We start from the raw sequence: 23,204 nt of genomic DNA on the forward strand, positions 1-23,204 counted from the left end.
AATTTATATTTTTTCGTTTGTTCACAATATATTTTGAGAATGCTTTATGCACTAAACATTTTAATAAATTCAATGGCACTTGTATACTGTAAAGTTCAATAAAGTAATATAATGTGTATATATGTGTGTATATGTGTATATATATATTTATATATTTATATATACACACACATATACACAATATATACAAAATATATTTAAAAAGATATAAACGAGATTATTTTCTCTTTAAAAAAATGCCAAATTCTTTTTGTAAGAGTTTAAAGTATAAAATATTCTTTTAAATCAACTAATGTAATAAATAAAAAAAATCTTTAATTTAAATTAATTTATCTAAAGAAAAACCATAAATTTAAAGAAATTAAAAAGTTATCTATTGTTATACATCCAAAACATAATAAATTACGCAGAGCATAATAATTTCTTTAATGTTAAACAAAAAAATAATTATTATCTCCATTATTAAGAATTTTTAACACAAAAAAGTGAATCCAATAATATATAACTATGTATACTATAACTTTTTAAGGATATTTTGTATATACAAGTATTATAATGCCTTCGAAACTTTGTACATTGTTACGTTGTTAACAACCCTCTTTGGCTTAAAAATGTTTTTCGATCAAGTATATTTGAAAGCTCAATTAAGATTTATTAAAATATCCAATATATATCGAATTTATATATATGTATATATATATAATATATATATATATATATATATATATATATATATATATATATATATAATACAACTTAAAGTTTTCTCTTTTTTATAACTTACTTAATTTTTTACTTTTTTCATTGAAATACAATCGCGCTTTATATATTTCTTTAAACTTAACTTATATATATATATATATCAATAAAATAGGCAACAATAGCAGCAAGAAAATTATTTAAAGAAAAACATTATTTAAAAGCTCTATTATGCTTTAGATGCATACATGTCTCTTCATTATAAGAAACTTCAATAAAAGTATCAGAAGTTTACATTTTTATAAAAATGCAAAGTAGATTTTCTCCTTTTTTAAACTTATGGTTTAATGGAATCTTTCTTATTAAGATGCTTTTCTGGGTGGAAATGTAACATTTGTATGATTAAAATTAAAATGCAAATTTTATCTATTTAGGGTCTCATTATAATCAGTGATTTGTGCGAAAATCAATGTTCAAAATATTTGCGTACACAAAAATATTTTTATACAAAAAATTATAACTTAAAAAGATTATGTCAGTGTGAAAATTTGAAAATACTTGTTAATATAAATCTTCTCTCGATTCTTAAAACGATTCCAACAAACCATACATTTCAAAAGCAGAAAAATTATGTACTTTGCATCGTTCCAAAAATATTTATCATTAATGGGACACTCTGAATGTATATATATATTGTATTGGAGAGAAATATAATCATAATTTGAGATCTATGAATTTAATTAAATTATATATTTAGACAGATAGTTTTTTGTAAATAAGATAATTTAATGCATTAATATTAAATGTCTTTTTAAACCATATCACTTTCATTCTCTTCATTTTTAATCTTTCATAAAAATAATAATTAATTTAAATAACGATTAACAACAGCAATTATACTGAAACAAATACATGAATTTAATAATATATATCAGATCCTTTAATTGAAGTTCAAATGCATCAATTTTGATTAAAACTAATAATGACGATAAAAATATCTATTTTCTATAATCAACTTTATTATATAAATATGTTTATATAGCTGATAGAGCATAAAAATGTGAATTAAAATAAAATAATGAACTTTCTTCTCAAATCTCAAATCATGATTATACCTTTCCAGATCTTTCATAGGCTATATCTATACAGACTAGATTCTAGCGCTCGCTATTAGAATAAATCTAATATTTTCATTAGTAATGTTTTATCCTAGGCTCTAGAATAATTTATTTTCTTAATAACAACCATTTTTAATACTATTAGCAATTAGAAATTATAGCCTTACTGTGTTAGATGCCAATATTATTAAATATGTATCTCTGAAGTAAAACATAAATGAAATATTTCCCTTTCACTTTTTTTATTCTATAATTTTAAATCGCAAAATCTAAAAAACAGTCTTTCTCGAAATAAGCGTGCATGTTTTTTCTTCGTAATTTGATTCAGCAAATAATAAAAAATACTAAAAAAAATCAATATAATATTACCTTACTTCATATAAGTACATAGAGCCATTTTACGAGCAACTAATTTTGTATTAAACCTAAACATTAATAAAATGCATCTCTTATCGCCAATCAACATTTCATAAAGCTATTTGTATAAGTAATTATGTACATTAAATTTCAAGCTAAAAAGAATTAGATAAAATATCAAGACCTTTAAGGAAACCATTCATATAATTCTAAATATTATCAATCAGATAGAAAATATTCTGTAAATTGAGAATCAAACAAGAATTTATACAGATGCCTGCATTATACATTAAATCAATAATGCAAACTACTGTATAAAAAAGGCACAATGCAGAAAAATTGCCATGTTACTCAATGAATTATAAAAATATACCCTGTTTAGAGTGTGAAACAATGACAATAATATGACTAATATGCTAATAAAATTAGCATTTATATAAAGTTATTACACATTGCAAACTTAATTTCATTAATGTCAATATTAAAGTTTGTATACTTTCTTAAAACAATTCTTATATGGCCACAACTTTCTAGTTAATTTTATTATTTATAGGATTTGTGATTTCTCTTGAACTCTCTTATTCCAAAATCAGAATTATCGATGATGTTCTATGTTACGATATGTGATTTTAGATTTGAGAAAATAGTAGTGTGTACAAGGTGTATATACATTACAGTTTCAAAAAAATAAAATACATATTAATATCATAAATAACGTTATGGCTTATAATACGGACATTGAATATTATAAGATTATCTGTTCACTTGCAACAACGTTATGTTTGTGGCTGAAAAATTAATCACGCGAAATAAAATTTATAAATATCGCTAAAAAACTTCAAAGCAGCTATGTGTTACCGCCAGTCAATTCAGGCCCATTGTGAATGAATTTGAAAATCTGCATATAAAAATCAATATATAATCGCTAAATGCACTTATGAGTTATATAAAAATTATATGAGAGATACATAACAGAAAAAATGTCAATTTATAATTTCTTCATTAATAAATGAATAGGGTACCTTCCTCTACTTCTTGGTGTTCCGCTTGCGCTACTCTGCGTTATTACATTCTTTGTTTGAGAATGTAATAGCATCCTACATAATTTGTCAACTTCCTCGTCACTCGAGCTAAATCTACTTAAATGTCTGTCGCTAGTAGTAGAACTTCGAATGTCATCACAGTTCTCAACGTCGAATCTCAATCGCGATTCCACGTGTACGGGGCTGGATGCTCTGGTAGCGGGCGCGGTTCTGCTACGAGACTCGACATTTCTCAAAGGGATTTTACTAAGACCTTGATTATGATTCACGTCCAATGTCGAGAAAGATCCTTTTATAGCTCGACGTACCGTTGTATGATCCTCTAGACTATGACGTTTCACATTTTGCTTAGTTTCTTTAGATTCGAGTAGCTTTAAGCTAAAATTCGTGGAATGACGTTTTGTGCGATCTAGCACACACTTAGAGCTAGCAAATCTCAATTTTTCCTTGTCGAGTATCAAAGAATTTCTCTTAAATTTTTCGTCCAGAGATCTATCTTGACTAACGTCCCATCCAAATCTAGTTCTTCCGTACGGCGCGGAATATCTTTTAATTTTAGACGACTGCTGGTCGCTCAGATTTTCCTTCAACATGTTACGCTGCCGCAAACCTTCTTCGTAATCTATAGAAGTTGGCGTGCTTCTCATTGATGGGTCATCATTCTCACTCGTCCTACGTTTCATGCAATCTTCGTATTCAACAGAGGAATGTCTCTTGAACTTGGCCTTATCGAAATTCACGCTGTTTCGTCTAGGTCGAACAATACTGTTGTTTGGTCGTCTTCTTGTGGCGATAAAATCTTGCAAATGCGGAATTTTAGATGCACTCGGGGAAGCGGAAAATTGCGCAGGTATCCTGATACCGGCGTCCACTAAGAATTCATCGTCGGACTGCATCACGGGTATTTCCGGCATGGAGCTAAAAGCCCAACAAGAATTATAGTGAGCCGCGTCCGTCAGTGCTCTGAGACCGGCAAAGTTCGGCGCTCTGTCCGTGTCGCCGATATTAGTAGGAAATTTGTACGAATAATCCCGTTCTGTTAGTAGAGAATGCTGCTGCGACTCTTGCTTATTATCTTCTCTTACAAATGACAGAAGGAAAGGTTCTGACGAAGCAAAGGCAGAAGAGTTGTTATATTCGCTCGCTTGGATCGATTGTTTTCGAAACTTTGCGCGATCGTTACTATCGTAATACAAATCGCATTGGGAAGCGTCGCTACTCTTATACTCTTGCTCGCATGTGTCTGGTAATTGCAAAAGAGCCTGGAATACAGCCAACTTGGAGCAGTTACATTGCAGCTTTTGCGTGATATAATCATTAGACGATCCATTCTTAAAGTTAAGATGTGACGTGTTAGTATGTGAATTGAAATATCCTATTCTTTCCCAAGGTTGTGTTAGTAGAATTCTGTTAGAAATACAAAGCAGGCATAATTTACAATTAAATTTTTTTATAAAGCAATGCTAATAGAACGTTAATTCCTATTTTAACATATATATTAGTAAAGAATTATTTATATAATAAATAAAGCGTAAAATAGACAAAATTTGTTATATATAATTGTTGATTCTTTTTCAATTGTTGAGTCCACATATAAATAATTATGTTATTTTAAAATATGCATTAGTTTTGTATTTTTTAAAAGATTTTCTTTTTTTATGTTAAATTTTGCTTACCTTGTTTTCAAACTTTCGACTGTTTGACGCGATGATGCAGCTCCATCTGCAAGACATACAATTTTAGTTAAAACGAGTTAAAAGTTATTATTAATAGTTTTCTATCAATCTTTTTTCTCAATTTTTAAATAAAAAAAAATGTTTTAACTAAAAATTTATTAAATCTAGTTGCTCCCTTTAATATTTAACACAAAACAAAGACTTTGTACTTTAAAAAATGGCTTGGGCTTGCAACACAGATGACAGGATTACTTGGACACGGATTTCCGCTTCTCAATTTCTGTTATCATTAAATAATACAAGTTGCTTACATTTCATTAATAAGAACTTTGTTTCATATGATGCTTCATTATTCACCACTGGACGCTCACCTTTTGACTGCCTAAAACATAAATTACAGCACACACATTGACTTAATAATAGATAATAATATACAATAATTTCAGATAAACATATATATATATTATCTCTTCTATTATTTTATTTAACAAATTAATTTTGAACTTACAATGCTTTTGCAGAATCATTAGTTCCTGTTCTTGTCCAACCTGAAAAATTTGTTATATTTTATCAATGTATAAGTCTTCAACACAAATATTTATTTCTTGTTAATATGATTAATTAATAATAATATCTATAAAGTAATAATAATAAAATTAATTATAATAATAATATCTATATTACTTTATAAGAATTTAATTGCCTTTAAAAATTAAATAAAATCATTGACTAGTTACTATATTGTATATGAAATAAAACAAAGCATGTCATTAAAAGTAAAAATATATATTCTACAATAAAAACAAAAAATTATGCAATATTAAAAATGCGTTTAAACGTAATTTTTTTAACTTGCAAATGTATTATATATATATATATATATATATATATATATATATATATATATCATCACAATTATATATAATTCATATATGTAAATGTAAGTAAATAAATACCTAAATTCTTAATAATAATATTTAATCAATAAAAACAATAAATACTGGTGTATCTTTATCAATACCTTTCTTTCCTATAGTTCCAGTCACTGATTTTCCTGCTATACACAACTTCTTTTCCTCTTCCAACTTTTTGGCATCTTCTATGTCTTGCTTGGTAAGCTTCGTTGTTAACTAAGTAAAAAATTGTGTTCAAGAAATAAATAAATAAATATATATCATATATATAATCTGCACATTTGTTAAATTACTTACACTTTGGCCTTCATATTTGACATCCATTTCGTCTAATTTTTGTGTGACACTTTTTAAAATAAATAGTACGTCTTTATCCTTTTCATTATTAACCAAGTGCCTCACAATTGACTCTAATGATGTCAGTAATTTTTTATCGGTTGGTATCCACAGCTGACTCTTTAATTGTGGTAATAAAGATACTACTTTTATTCTTATGTTAGCTACCGGATCTTCGGCTAGACTTAATAAGACATTGAAAAAGTGTTCCTTAAAATAAACGGAAGAAAAGATTTCCAACGCTTCGATCATCATACGGACAAACATCATTCTCACATAACAATCAGGATTATTTGCTAAATCCGTAAAGATTCTATTACGCAGTTCCGATCTTTGTATAGGTTTCATGTTATATCGTAAAAGGACAAGAAAAAGTGTTCCAGCAGCAAGACGTACAGGTATCGGTCGCTAAAATTTTGGAATTAAAACTGTTTATTAAATCTATAAAGTTTTCAGTAAAAAACAAAATGTTTTGAACTTACTGCATGCAAAATTCTGGAGAAAGCCATTGGCACAAAGTATGAGTATATAAAATCACTGGGAAAACATTTAGGTAAAATCTCTAGTTGCGCATGCATCAACGACGCCAATCTCCAGTTATATGTACCCGCGACTTTGGCCTCACACTTCAACAAAGCTTTACCTATTTCCATGAGAGTAGAATCCTATAATAATATAAATAAATAACATAAGAACATATATAATAATACAATAAATAAATACTTAAAATAATAAACAAATTATTTTGAATTACAAACTGTTATAAAATTTAATTACCACTCTATCTGTTCCAATAGTTTGAGTTTCGACTAAATATTCCAACGTCAATCCTATGTGAGGAATTAAGCCTTGAAGCACTTCTTCCGAATCATCTTTCAGTAATTTTATTAAATTTCCTCTTATCCGTGCACTCTTTGATCCTAAAACCTTCGCTACCTACAAATTATTATTTTACTGTATATATACAATATTGCTATGATAATTTAATAAGTATAACATACTTAATCTTACTTCATGAATTCCACATGCAACAGTTCTTCGGACCATATAATAATGATCACTTGCCAGTGCATCAAATGTCGTAAGTAACGCATTTACATCTTCTAAAGAGCTTGATACAAAAATAAACATTGCAGGTAAATTAAATGCACAATGTCTTCTGCATTCGACGTATCTTTCATCTTGTGTAGGACTGCTGCTAATCTATATAAAATTGAGATAAAATATGTAAATAATAAAATATAAATATAAATATAAATATGTTACAATCAAAGAATATGTCAATAATTTTTGGAATCAATTTACATAAAACATAATAATTTAATAAAAATATCTATAGTTTATATATATTTAAAATATAAATATACGCCTATATTAACTAATTACAACATAACAATTTATTATACATTATGTCTTATATATAGAACATTTATTTAATTCTACGTGTGATTTATAAACTATAAATACTCACAAATGTAAGCTGTGGTTTCTCTTTCTTCAACGATGGTACTCCCATCTGTGCAAGTTGTTGAAAATATTTCAAGAACCATGTTTTCTCTGACGTTAATAAGCATTCTAAAATTATATTTATATATATTTAAGTATATAATATATAATTTAATTTCTCGAATATTATTATTTAAACATGCATTGCGTGTCAACATAAATGCAAAAATAATTTCTCTTACTTTCTAGGCCAAGTACAAGTTTTCCCAACTCTTGAGCTATTATACATATCACATTATCTTCTGATTTAGCTGAATTTTCACATAGCTTTTTTACAAGCGGTGCTATTATATTTTTTATTGTATCTATAAATAATTCGTATTCAAATTAATTTTTGCTATTTATTGTCAAAAAATATTTCTCTTTTCCACATAATTTATTCTTTAAAAGCTGAAATAACTTTTTAACATGTTGTTTATAAAACTCACCTTCCTGAAGATGAGGTAGTAAATACACTATTGTCTGTACAGAGGCATATCTTACATTGCTTTCTTCATCACTTGCTAATTCTACTAGAGACGGTAGTAAAGCAGGTTTCACAGATTCAGCACCAAGGCCTTCCGCAACAAAACGTAATTGCAAACAAATATTAGCGCGTACATCGCTATTTACATCCTGACAAAGAGAGTGTACCGTTGGTAGAACTTCCTTTTGTATCCTGACAACAATTTTAATAGTTGAGTAATGCTAGTATGGGATGCTTATTTATTAAATAAAACACATAAACGATAAACTATAAATTATATAATCAATAAAATGTAAATCTCTAGTTAGCACTTCTTTTATAGTATACAAGAATATAATAATAGACAATTACTTGATGAATATAATTTAAATTAATTTCACCAATAACACTTGAATAACTGATATATATATGAAAATTTATGTAGATACCATAAAAGAAATAATCTTAAAAATTTTATTATTTTACTTTATTTTATTATTTTATATATCATAATCATAAAAATTAGATATATTCAAACACAACATAAATAAATAAATCTACTCACAAAGCAGAATCAAATCGTGTACAAATCTTTCCCAATAATCTGCTGCATGTTATCCTGGAGTAGACAAGTTGTGACAACTGTCCTTTATTTATAGTCAATGGAAGAATCTGTAAGAAAGTATTCTAGTTAATATCCATCCAAAAAAAGCTATTTTATTATATTTAGATAATTAACAATTAAATTACAGTGCTGATATAATGCTTCTTTCTTAATTTTTTATTTGCATAATTGTATTTTACTTTATTTTTTTATATTTATGGATTTTTTTTATAAAACTATTTATCAACACAAATGCACTAAATAAACTGAAACAACATGTTTTTCCACTTATCTGATTATAATAAAATAATATATATATCGATTTTTCTAAAGATTGCCTTTACAAACCTGTGCTCTTATAACTTCTACCGGTAGTAACTCTATCACATCCAGTAAGGTCTCCAACCATGCGTGACAGATAACTTTAACATTAACACATACAATCAAAGTAAATTAGAATGAAATGGAAGTACAAGGTAATATTTAATATTCTTAATTGTAAAATTTTGCATTCTATAAAATAATAATTATTGTTTATTACTTTAAAAAATATTAATAATTATATAAAATATTAAAATAATAATTATAATTATTACTTTAGTTAATTAACAATTAGATGTTTACCTGGATCACGGCTCTCCAGAGAATTTAATATACTTTGAAGGAATGTTTGACTGAAAACATTATGGCTGACAAGCTTTTGCTCTAAAATTGTTTTAAACGTAGATGATGCTGCTATGTGAAACTCGGTTGATGCAGTAGCCAGAGACTGCTGCATCTTAGGTACCACTCGAGACATACATGATTGTGTGTCGGTAGCTAAAAGACTTGGTAGACTTTGTATAACACTAAGCTTTTGGATCTCTTCTCCTTTCCTAAAAAAAATTTCAATATTTCAATATTTTTTCAAGTAATATAGATCAAGATGATGAAAAATAATTTCTACAATATTTCATTTGTTTTTAATTTAAATGAAAAGTTACAAGACTATCTCCTTAAATATACGATAGTAATAATATAATAATTATAGATATGCTGTTCTTAATTCTGGGTTTTTTTATATTTAAAAAATAAGATATATACTTTTGTGCAGAAAAAGATGAAAACAACAGAGTCTAGCTAATTGCATAGCTTTCGGCACATGTAAAAAAGAGATTAAAGCTCTTATACTTTATAACAGATAAGCTTATATTTTATAACATTTTCTAACTTAATTAATGAGTAAGGAACAGAAAGCCACTGATAACGAGATATAATTCTGACTTCTGACTATATGCGAGCTCATAAAGTAAATATTTATAAGAGATATAGAGTTTTAAGAAAAGTGATTCAACGTGAATTCAATTTTATTTTGTTACATGATTAATATAATGTTAATGTAAAACGTGATTAAAGTTAATTATCAATTAAGTTATTTTGTCGATCAAAACACTTGTCAAAATTCTTCGTAAATTTCTAAAGTCGACGTCAAATTAATCAATATAATAATATTATATATACGCGCGCGTTATTCTTAATATCTATCATATTTTCATTAATTCATTCATTATCTATCATATTTTATTTTTATAATAGTAAGTATACTAAAGTTATATATACACTTACTACTGCAAAGTATAGATATATTTAAAAAATGAGATAGTTTCACGGAGAACGATCAGTTAACCTAAAAATCTCGGAGCCCGTAAATCAATCTCGATATATCACTTCTGACGCGTTATGATACTTGAACGGGGAATGCCCTTCCTTCCCTTAGTCATCTCTTTAAAGGACTATAATTAGCACGCTTTACTATGACAGGACAGCACGCTCCTTGAACGAACGCGCGTTATTTTTAGGAAAGCACGCGCGCGAACGCGTGGAACGTGAGATAGGGATGACAAAGTTGATTAAGGGTGAATCCGTGGTTGATTACACATACAAAACTCTCTTTACGACGGAAAAAAACCACATCACACACTTACTGCCGCCGATTAATTACTACTTACGGATCGGACGCGATCTCGTACAGGGCTTCATCTCCCTCTTGCAACATTTTCGAGGCGCATCTTATTCATCAATGTCGCAGCCAGCGTACGCGCGGAGGGAATCGATCAATCGTGGGTGATTTTCTCTACACACGCGCTCTCATGACACGCGAAGAACACGACACAACGTACGAGAACACGAAACACGACTGACAGCTGGACGCGAGACGCGAGTGAAGTGAGGCAGCCTCTCCGTCCGCGATTTCCACGCTATCGATTGTATCTGATTTGCCGTCGATGTTACACGAACGCGGCCGAGTCGCGCCGAGCCGACACGAACGCGGCCCACGGCTCATGTACTGGGTGGTGAAAAGATACGTCGTGAAACATCGCGCGACGTATCGTATGTACATACGTTTTACGTATGTATCGTATGTATAATATAATGCGCCGAGGGCGTCGTCATTGCGTAATTCCCGGTGTGACACAAAAGATGATTTAACGATCGCGTCATCCTACAATCCGATGTGTTACGACGCATTGAGAAAAAAAATCCATCGGTACGAGCGGATCTTTCCCAATCACACTTTCGGAAACTCTATTCGAGAATGCTCCGATTAATTGAACGCGATCTTTGAATGATTCAATTAAAAAATCTAAAATAACATTTAGAAAAGAAAATTCGAGTATACATTTAAATATGTGCATATAATGTTTGAAAATGCATATATAATTATAATGTATCGAGAGAATAAGGATCATATTAATTAAAATTTTCATTTAAAATAAATTTAATTTCAATATTGCAATTGGAATATTGATTATCTTATTAAATATATTGGAAATGTGCTTTTAAAGACATTCTAAATATTTTGACAAAGTTATTTCTGTTGTGATACACAAATCTTGTCTTTTATATTTTTGAATAGCATATTATTATGAGAACAATAGTATATAAGTATTACTTTAAAAAAATTTATCTACAATCATGTCAATCTACAATGAAATATTTAAAATGTGTAGTAGATATAATTTAAATATCTATGAGGATTTAAATTAAAGATTATTTCTTTTACAGATATTATTTTTAAAGATACATGATTATATCAGAGATCATAAATTACTGCATCATTTTATATTAGAGAAATATCTTCTATTCTGAAATCATGCTCAGGTTTGCGAGACCTAATTAATGCGTTGTCGACCTTGATTCGGTAATCGGAAGCAAATTACGTATTTCCGATCAAGGTTTAACAAGCCGATGTATGCGAAACTATTTTCACACACTTTAACAATAAGATAAAATTTTATAATAAACTTAGGATTAGAGTTTTTCTGTCGCGCAATTATAAAATTTTTGAATTTGTAAAAAATTTTAAAATCATTACACGCACACACATAAATATAATTGTATAAAACATTAAAAGCATCTAACAAATAATAAAAATAATTATATTTGTAATAATAAAAAAATACTGATGATAGAACAAAGTCTGAAACATTAATATTGTATAAATTAAAAATTTATACCATATTAAATAAAAAAAGTCTTAAAATATATATATTTATAATTACATTAGGATCTAAGACATGTAATCTACTTACAAGAGAATATGGAGCGCTCTATCTATTGGTCTCCTTTCTAAGTTAGCATCCAAAAAGTGCTTTCGCAGCTGTTCTTCATTCTATATAATAAGGATGTTTGAATAAAATTAATGAAGTGTAAAATTGAATCGCTGAACATTAATATCCATAGGAAAATTTTCAAATGTTTTGGCTAATAATAAAGATTCTTTTCTAATAAAATTTACTTGTGTATTGATAAAGATATAAATGTTAAAAATAATAAATATTACATACCCTTATATCGGGTAATGGTTTATCTAATTGAAGACTTGCAAACTCTTCAAGGTCCATAATTGTCCATACGATTTTGTTTCTATCTTTGTGTTTCTAATTTTATATAACCTTATTAACATTTCACTCTTACTGAGAACAAAAGATATATTCATGTTATGTTAAACATAATCGAAACGGCAAGACAACGTGCGCAGTGCATAGTTATAACAGATAACGTATAAAAAATTTTTTAAATAAAAAGAGAAATATAGAATATTTATCATTTATCAATGACAAGCCGTTATAAATATTGCAAGTAGATTGAATATATCTTTGTAAGAGATAAAGATTAAACTTAATTTTTTAATATATATATATATATATATATATATATATATCTAGGTTGGTATTGTCATACAATAAATTATTCTATTATATTCTTATTCTAGCGAAAATATATTTTTGTCAAGTTTACAAAAAAATATATTTATGATTATAAAACTTATAAAAGTATTTTATTTAATAAGTGCATTTATATCTTGGTTTATATCTCGCTTACTTTCTTCAGACTTCGTACACTCCTGTAATTGTATGCTGATTATACATAAATATATAGTGCATTGTACAAGATATAAATAAGATGAATTTTGTATTGCTTACATACATTGAAATAAAGATTCCCATTCAGCTCATATCAATTGGTAATGAAACGAATATTACAAATAAAAAAAAAAAAAATTATAAGTCAATATAAAATAAATGAATTGTTAAGAGTAATGTTAAATAAAAATATTAATAAATATCCAAAGTAACCATAAAAAGATATTAACAATCTTGTATTTTGAATTCATAATAATCATTTGACTGTATGAAGTTAAGTGGCACATATTTAAATTAAGTAGTTTGATTTATATTTGTTCTTTGTTTTTCTAAATTATAAAATAATGTCGGTTGTTTGACTACTTTGATATAGCCATATATTATGCATATTAACCATAAATTTTTATATATTTTACTTCTATAGAAGCTGCGGTATTAACACACATGTATATATGTTCTTATATGTGACTATGTATTTTATGTATTCTTATATGTAGCTATGTATATGTATTTTCAAAATATATGTGCTTGCAGAAAAAAATACATAATTGAATAATAAATAAAAACTTCTATACTTCAAAAATAAAATTGAATAATAAATAAAAACTTCTATACTTCAAAAATAAAATTGAAAACCTGTTGAAAATTATGAATATATATATATATATATATATATATATATATATATATATATATATACACACGAGTCATCATAAGTTCTGTATATCTTATAATACTGTTAAACTTTACGCATTACTTGAAAAAAATTACTAAGCTATATTTGGTTAAAGTAAAAATATTTAAAATTTAAATCTATAATTATATATATTAATGTAAAAAAAAAAAATTGTAGCTTCTTGTATAATGGGTACATCTAATTATCTAATTATTTATAATAGATATTGATAATATAATTTGGAATAATTTTTGGTAGTTATGTAACAAATTACACAAAAGATCTTATAATCTAAGAATAATGGCACACCAAGTGACTTTAGGACGTATAAAATCATGAACACATTTAACTGTCTTAATTAAGTTATAAAAATATACGAAGTATAATATATTGCATAAGTAAATAAACTACGAAAAGTAGTTATGAAAAGATATTTGCTAATTCACAAGAAATACAGCTTATTTTCTAGCTGCGTACTTGGAGGTCGGTGAAGAATTCGTCCCACTAAGAACGATAGCTTTTGCGCATAATGACAAGGCGCCGGTACACGTACGGTACTTGAACAATTGTAATACATATGAGTTAATTTGTAAGTCACATTTTGTATCATTTCGGGAGATAAGTCGGTATTATCCGAAATAATATTGTATGAAGTCGGCGAAACTGTGCCTTGTCTGACATTTTGCGATACAAGAAAGAAATCGTATTTAAACGGACTAGTTATAACATCGTCAACAACTGTACCGATCTCAGGATTGCGTCTGTTAGTTTGAAAAAGTCGAACGCTAACTCGTTTAGATACAATTATAAATATCATCTTGAAATTCGGACCATAGTATATTTCTTCAAGCTTCTTTTTCAAACTTTCTACTTCATTTTGATGAACATTTGGTATTTGACCTTCGCTTACGCCGTCACGATAAATTAGAAGGTACATGGGTAAAGAATTATTCTGAGAGCGATAAGCTTGCACAGCTTTGCATACACTTGTACAGAGTTGCTCTATAAGTTCCTCACTGTTGTGATATAAAGTAATAGAGCTATAGTATCGCGTCAGCGATTGATCCACAGTTGCCACCATAGCCACTGTAACCATACAAATCGATATATAAAATTTTATTTAATTTAATTTATGATTATGTGACATTTTATGTAGATTCGGAATTTGTACAGTAAGAGAATATAATATAAATATTGTACAGGGAGTTATCAGAACATTTTAAAAATATTTTAGAAAAACACATCTGTCAAAAATAATATTTCAACGATACTTACGAAAATCTCTGCCTTTGGTGTTCGAATCATGACATATATCGAAACCAATAGCCATTATTCCTTTTAACGGCCATTTCATATGCCAAGGTGCACCACCTAATTTACAGTTCATCTGTATTGCTATTTTCGTAGCGATAGTCAGAGCATTTCTTCCCTCTAAGTTTTTTTGTAAAACAACTTGTGATGGTACAGGTCTATCTACACAACACTTCTTCTTAATTGCTGCATAACGGTCACTGCGATTATTGCTCACTATGCACAATACTAAATCTGGTGCCTTCTTGCTAAGAATGTCCTCGAGAGTTTCGGCATATACGCTCGCCTTATCATCACGTAAATAGTACATAGTCGGTTGATTAATTCGGAATGCTAATCCATATGACACTTTACTTAGATTATTCCAAAATGATCTCTAAATTAGATTAACAAAATTGATAATTTATATTAAAAATATAAATATATTTATTTTATCTTATGTTAACCTTTATATTTAAGTTTCGATTATTTACAAATTATTCACCTCTATAGTCTCACGGTCTCGTTGATTTCCAATTATTACCCAATTTCTCAAACAGATAGAGTGATATAAACGTGCTTTGTGCATATCTCTCGTCCAATCTCCTCTGTTACATGGAATCGTATAATTATTAGCAAATGTAAGTGTTTCGGGAGGTAATATACGAGCGGGAACTTCAAGTAAATTTCTCTCTAATCTCATATTCCAGTCTTTCAGTTCATCTGTAACTCTTGCCTCTTGACGAAGTCTGTCGTTAAATCTGATTAGTTTCTCAATCCGAGATTCAGGTGAGACACGAGTATGCGTAGCTAATGCTCTCATAAGATGAAAATTTTCTCTCATATTATCAGTTAGACCTTTAATATAAACAATTTCATAGTTTGTGTTTATGTACAAAGAAAAATTTATACAAAGCATAAGAATATTACATAATACTTATTTGCTAAGTAAAAAAACTTTTACATTAATAAAAAAGTGTTGCAAAATATTCACACAACATACCTGTAGCACGACACAATTCAGGAACTAAATAAACAAATTCTCCCTGGCCAGCATTTCTTATTTTTGATTTTGTTTTTGTTACCAACATTGGTTGCGTAGCGTTTGTTATCGTGATTTTGTATTTTGTTTTATAGTACTCTTGATAAGATATAGTTTCACCAGATTTCAGACAAAATGTTGAAGAAGGGCTTGTATCAAAATCAACATCTTCAATTCGATATGTGTTATTATTATAATCCGTAAGTGCAATAATTCCAATTACACTGTTGCAAAACTCTTTCTGAAAATTTGTACACACATACACATATATATAAAATTCTTTTATCATATCTAGGATATATAAATTTGTAAGATTATGCAAAATAATATGCAATCTAATAACTAACTTTCAGCAAATATAAGCTTTAAATTTTAAGTCAGATCAATATTCTCCAAATAGATTGAATGTGCATGTAGAAAAGTTCAAGAGATTTTTGATATATTATTTTTGTTACTTTACATGTTTATCTTACATGAAAATGATGTAATATATATATAAATAACTTTTAAATTTAATTATTGATAAACAAACTGAGATAGATCATATATTTTAGATGAATTTTTATACTGCTTTACAATCACTTATTAAATTATCTCATGTATTAAATTATATCTTATAAAACTTTTATGTATAAATGTCTTCTATATGTATGAAATCAATATAAATCAATATAAATCAAAATACGAAAATGTAAAGTATACAAATGAAAATGTTGATGTTATCTTACCCTATAATCCTGACTGCGTCTGTAGCAATCACTTAACATATCTAATAAGGTTTCTTGACGCATTACTTTATGTGTGATTTCAGCGCACATTAGAATGTCTCGTTCATATTGTCTGATAGATGTAATATAGCCAGGCCACAATTCTAGTCTAAATTGATGTATGCTCACCTACACATAATTATATAAAAATATTATGCATATATACATATTATATAACTTTTAATAAATTTGCAATTTAATAAAATGTAAATATATCAATATAAATTTTTATTAACCCTGTTACGAGCGTCGTAATAGTCACGGCCAACCAGTTGCAATCTTAAATGCTCTAAGCATTTTCTCATTATTATATTAAAAATTTGTATATAATGTGGATCATCTCGCACCATGGCTCCAACACAACGTATAATGATTTTAACAGGTGTATCATCGGATTGTCTAGTTGATACAAGTTCCACTTTCTAAAATTTTTCGTATAAAAAAACAATTAAATTGCATATTCTATTCATCCAAATAATATGCAAAACATATATTAATATATAATATTAATATATATGATACTTACATCTGCTAAACGACGGCTTGTATATAAGACTGTACCATCAAAGATATACGCACCAACTTTTTCTTTATGAAGTTTAAGTAAACCTTTTCGAATGAATGTACGAGTTTCTTCTGGTTCAAAATCTACTCGGTATTTATAAAGGCACCAATTAGGTACTGTAGGCACTCTAAAGTGATTCGTTTGTAACGTTACATGTGTTCCAGACGTTCCTATAAATTGATAGAAATAAAAGATTAAACATATACGAAATTAAAAATTGGCTCTTTAATTAATGTAAATGATAACTTAATAAAAGTTAAGCGTTTTAAAGATTTTATGTTAACCTTTTTTAGTTGCTAAATTGGCTGGCCTAGTAACATAAATAGTTTCCATCTTGCGTCGACCACATGTTTCTTTTGTTGATGAGGCATCTCCATTTTCTATAAATAATTATATGTGAAAATTTTTTAAAGATTTTCTTTTAAGTTAAAAATATAATTTAAAAAATTTTAATTTTTATAGAATTTTTTTTATTTCTTTACTATTTATTAAAAATGTAAAAATGTAATTTATTAAAATGTAACTTTATTGCTCATAAAATTGACAGTTAAAAAAAGTTAAAGTAAAAGAATATAATTTAAAAAATTAAGAAATAAAATACCTGATTTAATTTTTACGGGTTCAATAGCAGATTGTTGTGAATATGTAGACGTACTTGCATCACTTTCGTAGTTGACACTCTATCACAAAAAAAAAAAAAAAAAAATATTACCATAATTTTTCACACACAAATTGTTAAATTGCTAATATATCATTACTAACCTTTACTGCTCCTTTTACAGAATACTCCTGCAACAGAAAAGAGAAATACAGTTGGATCTCTCATCCTACATTTTTGGTCCAGAATCTTCCCCTTAAACCTCTCATCCTATGACAAAAATTGGAGAGTGGGTTATAATTCCCCTTTCGCGGTCGTAGCATGAGAAGTTTCGTAGCATAAGAAGGTCGTAGGATAAGAGGTCCGACTGTAATTGTTTCTTTCTTATAATGTCCTACATTACTTACTGATTCTGAAGCTCTAGAGTAAGGTTTCTTCCGATGTCCGCTACTAGTTGATGGCTCAGAAGAATCAAAATCTCTACCTCTTTGCTTGGACATTTCTAAAATTTAATAATTTTAATAAATATATAAAATTATAAAGTAAGATATTTTTAAAATAATTTATCTAATTCATATTTTATTCTGATTCTGCTTTAAATAAATAAGATAAATTTCCCAAATATTTTAAGCTATATAAAATAATTTTTTACATGCCTAAGTGCCTACACAAAGATATATTAAATATAAAAAAATGTCAAAATTTTTGAAATTCTTTTTTAAAATAATTTTTTTTACCTTTTTATTTATTAGAGTTTTACTAGGAAAACATTGCATAATTATATTATCATTTTTTATATCTATTCAGGAATAAATAAACTAGATAAGATTTCAGATCGTTTGGTTTAGAAAAATTGTTTTATCAGATTAGAATCTAATTTGCCAAAACAGTTAATTTTATTCAAACTATAATCAAAAGCATTCTCCCTTCATAGCAAATATATGAGAAAAAAATAAAAAAGAATTATTTATGTTAATTTAATTTTAAGAATAAAAAATAAAGATAGATTTGCTACATGTTTTGCAACTATAGCTATTTTTTAAAGCAGCATTTATTTAAGTAGAATGTTCTATCATACTAGAATGTGTTCTATTACTCATTGCCAGTACTGAAAATTTATAGCATATATGATATACATTATAGATTTTCAGTATGAATAGCATATAGAAACCCAACTTTTGATATAGTAATTTCTTATTTCTATTATTCATATATAGTATTTTCTTATCTTATTTTTGTTACTATTTCTTATTTTATTTGGATACTCTTCTGTAGCTAAAAAAATATATAATTTTATATTTTGGAGTATAATTTATGATTTTATAAAGAAAATATTCAATAAATTAAATAAAATTCCAATCTATCTTTACTTTTCAATGTAATTTTATAAGTTAAACAAAATTTTTTATTTTTATAAGTACTAAGAGCTATTTATTATATATATATAATAAATAGCTCTTAGTACTTATAAAAATAAAAAATTTTGTTTAACTTATAAAATACTCTTCTGTAGCTAAAAAAATATATAATTTTATATTTTGGAGTATAATTTATGATTTTATAAAGAAAATATTCAATAAATTAAATAAAATTCCAATCTATCTTTACTTTTCAATGTAATTTTATAAGTTAAACAAAATTTTTTATTTTTATAAGTACTAAGAGCTATTTATTTTATATATATATATATATATATATATATATATATATATATATATAATAAATAGCTCTTAGTACTTATAAAAATAAAAAATTTTGTTTAACTTATAAAATTACATTGAAAAGTAAAGATAGATTGGAATTTTATTTAATTTATTGAATATTTTCTTTATAAAATCATAAATTATACTCCAAAATATAAAATTATATATTTTTTTAGCTACAGAAGAGTATCCAAATAAAATAAGAAATAGTAACAAAAATAAGATAAGAAAATACTATATATGAATAATAGAAATAAGAAATTACTATATCAAAAGTTGGGTTTATATATATATATATATACAAATTATATAGAAAAATTTTATTTTGCAAAAATTTACGAATCTTGCAATATGATTATATATATTGCATCATCATTAACCCTTACGATACACACATGGGTCTCATTCGTGTCTAATCGATTTCTATCCATTGAAATTTCTTAAAACTTTTAAGCGCGGCCCACTTCTTATCTCCGCCTTTTTTCCAAAATGAATTATGGATATTTGTTCCAGAAACTTGAAAGTATTTTCACGAATTTTTACAGATTTTTTAAACCAATTTCAATAAAACGGTCGGACTTGAAATACCCATGTGTGTATGGATGAGGCACCTAAATGTAGCGTGTATCGTAAGGGTTAAAATTAATTCAAATTAAAATTTAATAAATTTTCTATTTTTTGTAACATCAGAAATAAGTCAAAACACACCATCAATATACCTTTTTTGTCTTATAAATTTATTATGCCTTTAGCAGTGTTTATTATTAGCTTACGTGATTCCAACACGTTTGTTTGTTCAACTTCACAGCAATATCAATAGCGTCGTGATATTAAACGCAAAGATGACTAAAACTTCCAATCTAAAAAATTATATCAGATATTTAGATATCAAATACTCACTTGGTATTTTTGTACGCTCTCAGATCTCTATACTTTTCGCAGCTGGATAATTTTTACGGTACGTTACGAAACGTCCGTAAATAAAAACCGATACTTTTATCGAAATGGCTTCGACTCCACGCTCCACCTGACGAATGTTTCTTTTGTAATTGTGCTTTGTCCTTCATGACCAATCACGATCACGTATCGTAGAAGAAAAACACAATTGGTTAGATTTTCGAACAAGTGACAAAATGTACAATGAGTGTATTGAAGCGGAATAATTTTGATACTATTGAATCTAATGTTACTCGAGATGCAAATATTAATATACTGTAAGAAAAAATATATAAGAAAAAAATTACGCATGTAATGAAATTAATAGAGTATGTGCTTTTACGCGCTAAAAGCGGTCTAATTTTGTTACCGGAAATTAAATAGGAGCATTCATAGCATTACAAGCGTACTTCCTGATGACAGCCAATAAACAGCGCGGCTAGTGAGACATGAATTGACGAATCAATAAGCAGCATTTTCGCGCGTAAAATTAAATGTATAGTTTGCAAGAATATCTTTTAATATAAAGTTGATTCCATATAAATTATGCCTGTTAAAAGAAAAAATTACAAATTGGTTAAGAAATCCGCTGTCAACATTTAATAATAATAGGGTATCCTGTATAAATGCCAACAATTCAATTCAATACAAACTGAGATATTTTAAAAAATGTTCCAATCTTTTTATCTTATAACAAAACAAATAATTAATTATCTACAAATACAAGCTAATTATTAGAAAATTTATAGAAAGCTCTCCGTGACAAAATAAATAAATAAATAAATAAATAAATAAATAAATATATATATATGAAAAACAATCGTATATAATGTACACATGTATGTATATTTTGTCATTAATACAATAACGTGGTACAATATATATATATATGAATAATTATATATATAAATAAAATATTAAGTTTTTTCTTTCAAAAAGAATTTGCTATCCACAGAAGAAATGTACCCTATCATAGAATATATTATTCTGTTATTGTAATTGACACACCATTAAGTACTAAAAGATATATAACTTATATGAAAAGTTTAATCTAGGCATGTGTTATATTATTTAAAATGGATTGTTATATGTATGTACATATATAAGTATTATGCATTTTCTCTATGAAGATTATTAAAGACGATGTTAAAATCACAATAGCATTTTTCTTCAATAAATGGTGGTTTATCAACTTTTGAATTACATTTAATTTAAAATTAGAATTTTTACCAATAAGAAAATGTCAATACGAAATATAAACATACATAATACTTCTTCATTATCTCTAAATAGCATTTAATAATCTTCATAATTTTAATACAGTAATTTTAATTTTATAACTCAAATTAAGATATTGCAAATTCAGAGAGAAAATGCATAATGTGACACACACACGCACACACACACACACACACACACACACACATATATATATATATATATGTAGGATTTATTAATATAACAATAATAAATTGTTTCAGCCTACAATTGACTTAAAAAAATGATAGATTAATGAGTATACTAAAAGTTTACTGAGTATACTAAAAGTTTACTGGGCTATTATCGAAGTATTAATAATTTTATCTTATAATATTAAAATTAGAATAAAAGTGATATATATATATATATATACATATATGATTAAAGTTTACATAAAAGTAGAACTTCACTTAAAAACTAATTTTTAAAGCTACCACTATATCTTCAAACACAAAAATATATATTCACATCACAGGCTTAGGATCAAATATGGCTAAATAATTCTCAGTTTATGATATAATATCGTCTTCATAATCCATAAATAAAATTCAGAATGCCATGGCTATATTTAGTTTTAAATGAGATATTGCTTAGAGATATACATCAAATGTTTTCTACATAAATTCTATTTTTTATATTCAAATAAAATTCAATTATCTCTTATGTTTTTTAAGTACTTCAATTACAAGGTTTTAACTAGTGTTAATAGAGTAAGTATGCTAAGAGTCGATTTTTTTCTTTTCAGTTTTAAAGTTGACTGTACAAATGTTGTTTTGTATCGTGTTATAAACCAATATTTTATTTTTATAGAATTTTGTGACAATTTATACGAGAATAATACATTGTAATAAAATTAGTAATATAACAAAGAATAATCCTGCAACATTCTATTCTCTTAAATAATTATCTGTGAAAATAAAACTTGATCTAATATGTAAGTCCTAAATAAAGAATTAATAATATACATAATAAAAATTGAGCGAAATATCAATTCTATATGGATAAATATAATTGAGCACAGAATACATATTCTACAAATTTAAATACAATTTAAGTCTCACTGGTTTTTGTTTTTACGACAGAAAGATTTTGCATAACATATAAAGTATATAAATAAAAACTATATGTATTAAACACATTTATAACTCAGTTTTTGAGTAAGACAATACAATTCTTGCTTAAAACTACTGCAGAAAGACACAGTTCATATATTTTAATATATATCTTCCTAAAAATAAGGAATACATCTATATATTTTAATCT

The 23,204-nt window shown here is 26.7% G+C and overlaps 2 protein-coding genes across 6 annotated transcripts in view; both read right to left on the reverse strand.

The window, feature by feature from the left end:
- Positions 1–801: 801 nt before the first annotated feature.
- Positions 802–12,797, reverse strand: LOC140666332 (serine/threonine-protein phosphatase 4 regulatory subunit 4). 4 transcript variants are annotated; one of them, XM_072893395.1, is made up of 18 exons: positions 12,526–12,797; positions 12,271–12,350; positions 9,323–9,573; positions 9,047–9,120; positions 8,660–8,766; positions 8,078–8,307; positions 7,832–7,954; positions 7,615–7,718; positions 7,155–7,346; positions 6,921–7,079; positions 6,626–6,808; positions 6,105–6,551; positions 5,915–6,023; positions 5,402–5,441; positions 5,205–5,275; positions 4,894–4,939; positions 3,197–4,624; positions 802–3,072 (listed from the first exon to the last, which is right to left on the reverse strand). In XM_072893395.1, the coding sequence occupies exons 1-18, from the start codon at positions 12,580–12,582 to the stop codon at positions 3,039–3,041; spliced, it is 3,735 nt and encodes a 1,244-aa protein (XP_072749496.1). In that variant the 5' UTR covers positions 12,583–12,797; the 3' UTR covers positions 802–3,038. The 4 variants fall into 4 exon arrangements, with proteins under 4 accessions (XP_072749496.1, XP_072749499.1, XP_072749497.1 ...); XM_072893398.1 differs by having other exon boundaries at positions 802–4,135; positions 12,526–12,791; XM_072893396.1 differs by lacking the exons at positions 12,271–12,350; positions 12,526–12,797 and adding an exon at positions 10,687–10,926 and having other exon boundaries at positions 802–4,624.
- Positions 12,798–14,142: 1,345 nt separating this feature from the next.
- Positions 14,143–23,204, reverse strand: part of LOC140666334 (piwi-like protein Siwi) — a 29,756-nt gene continuing 20,694 nt past the window's right edge. Inside the window, exons 1-12 of one of the 2 annotated variants that reach the window (XM_072893406.1) lie at positions 20,646–20,861; positions 18,450–18,544; positions 18,207–18,233; positions 18,046–18,124; positions 17,729–17,824; positions 17,406–17,614; positions 17,116–17,301; positions 16,841–17,008; positions 16,074–16,353; positions 15,576–15,928; positions 15,056–15,467; positions 14,143–14,866 (exon numbers count right to left, since the gene is read on the reverse strand). In XM_072893406.1, coding sequence (XP_072749507.1) covers positions 14,223–14,866; positions 15,056–15,467; positions 15,576–15,928; positions 16,074–16,353; positions 16,841–17,008; positions 17,116–17,301; positions 17,406–17,614; positions 17,729–17,824; positions 18,046–18,124; positions 18,207–18,233; positions 18,450–18,542 — 2,547 coding nt within the window. In that variant the 5' untranslated portion in view covers positions 18,543–18,544; positions 20,646–20,861 and the 3' untranslated portion in view covers positions 14,143–14,222. Of the gene's footprint in view, positions 14,867–15,055; positions 15,468–15,575; positions 15,929–16,073; positions 16,354–16,840; positions 17,009–17,115; positions 17,302–17,405; positions 17,615–17,728; positions 17,825–18,045; positions 18,125–18,206; positions 18,234–18,449; positions 18,545–20,645; positions 20,862–23,204 lie in introns of those variants that run through there. The other variant, XM_072893407.1, reaches the window with a different exon arrangement.

The sequence above is a fragment of the Anoplolepis gracilipes genome, chromosome 5 (genome assembly GCF_047496725.1).
Source record: "Anoplolepis gracilipes chromosome 5, ASM4749672v1, whole genome shotgun sequence".
NCBI lineage: Eukaryota > Metazoa > Arthropoda > Insecta > Hymenoptera > Formicidae > Anoplolepis > Anoplolepis gracilipes.

Bases quoted from the DNA above. Each gene is read 5' to 3' on its own strand.
- LOC140666332 (XM_072893395.1), bottom strand. From the start codon at position 12,582: ATGGACCTTGAAGAGTTTGCAAGTCTTCAATTAGATAAACCATTACCC. The intron at 12,351-12,525 runs GTATGTAATATT...CTTATTATATAG, and splicing joins AACCATTACCCGATATAAGG to AATGAAGAACAGCTGCGAAA. The intron at 9,574-12,270 runs GTAAGTAGATTA...AATTTTTTTTAG, and splicing joins AGAGCGCTCCATATTCTCTT to GAAAGGAGAAGAGATCCAAA.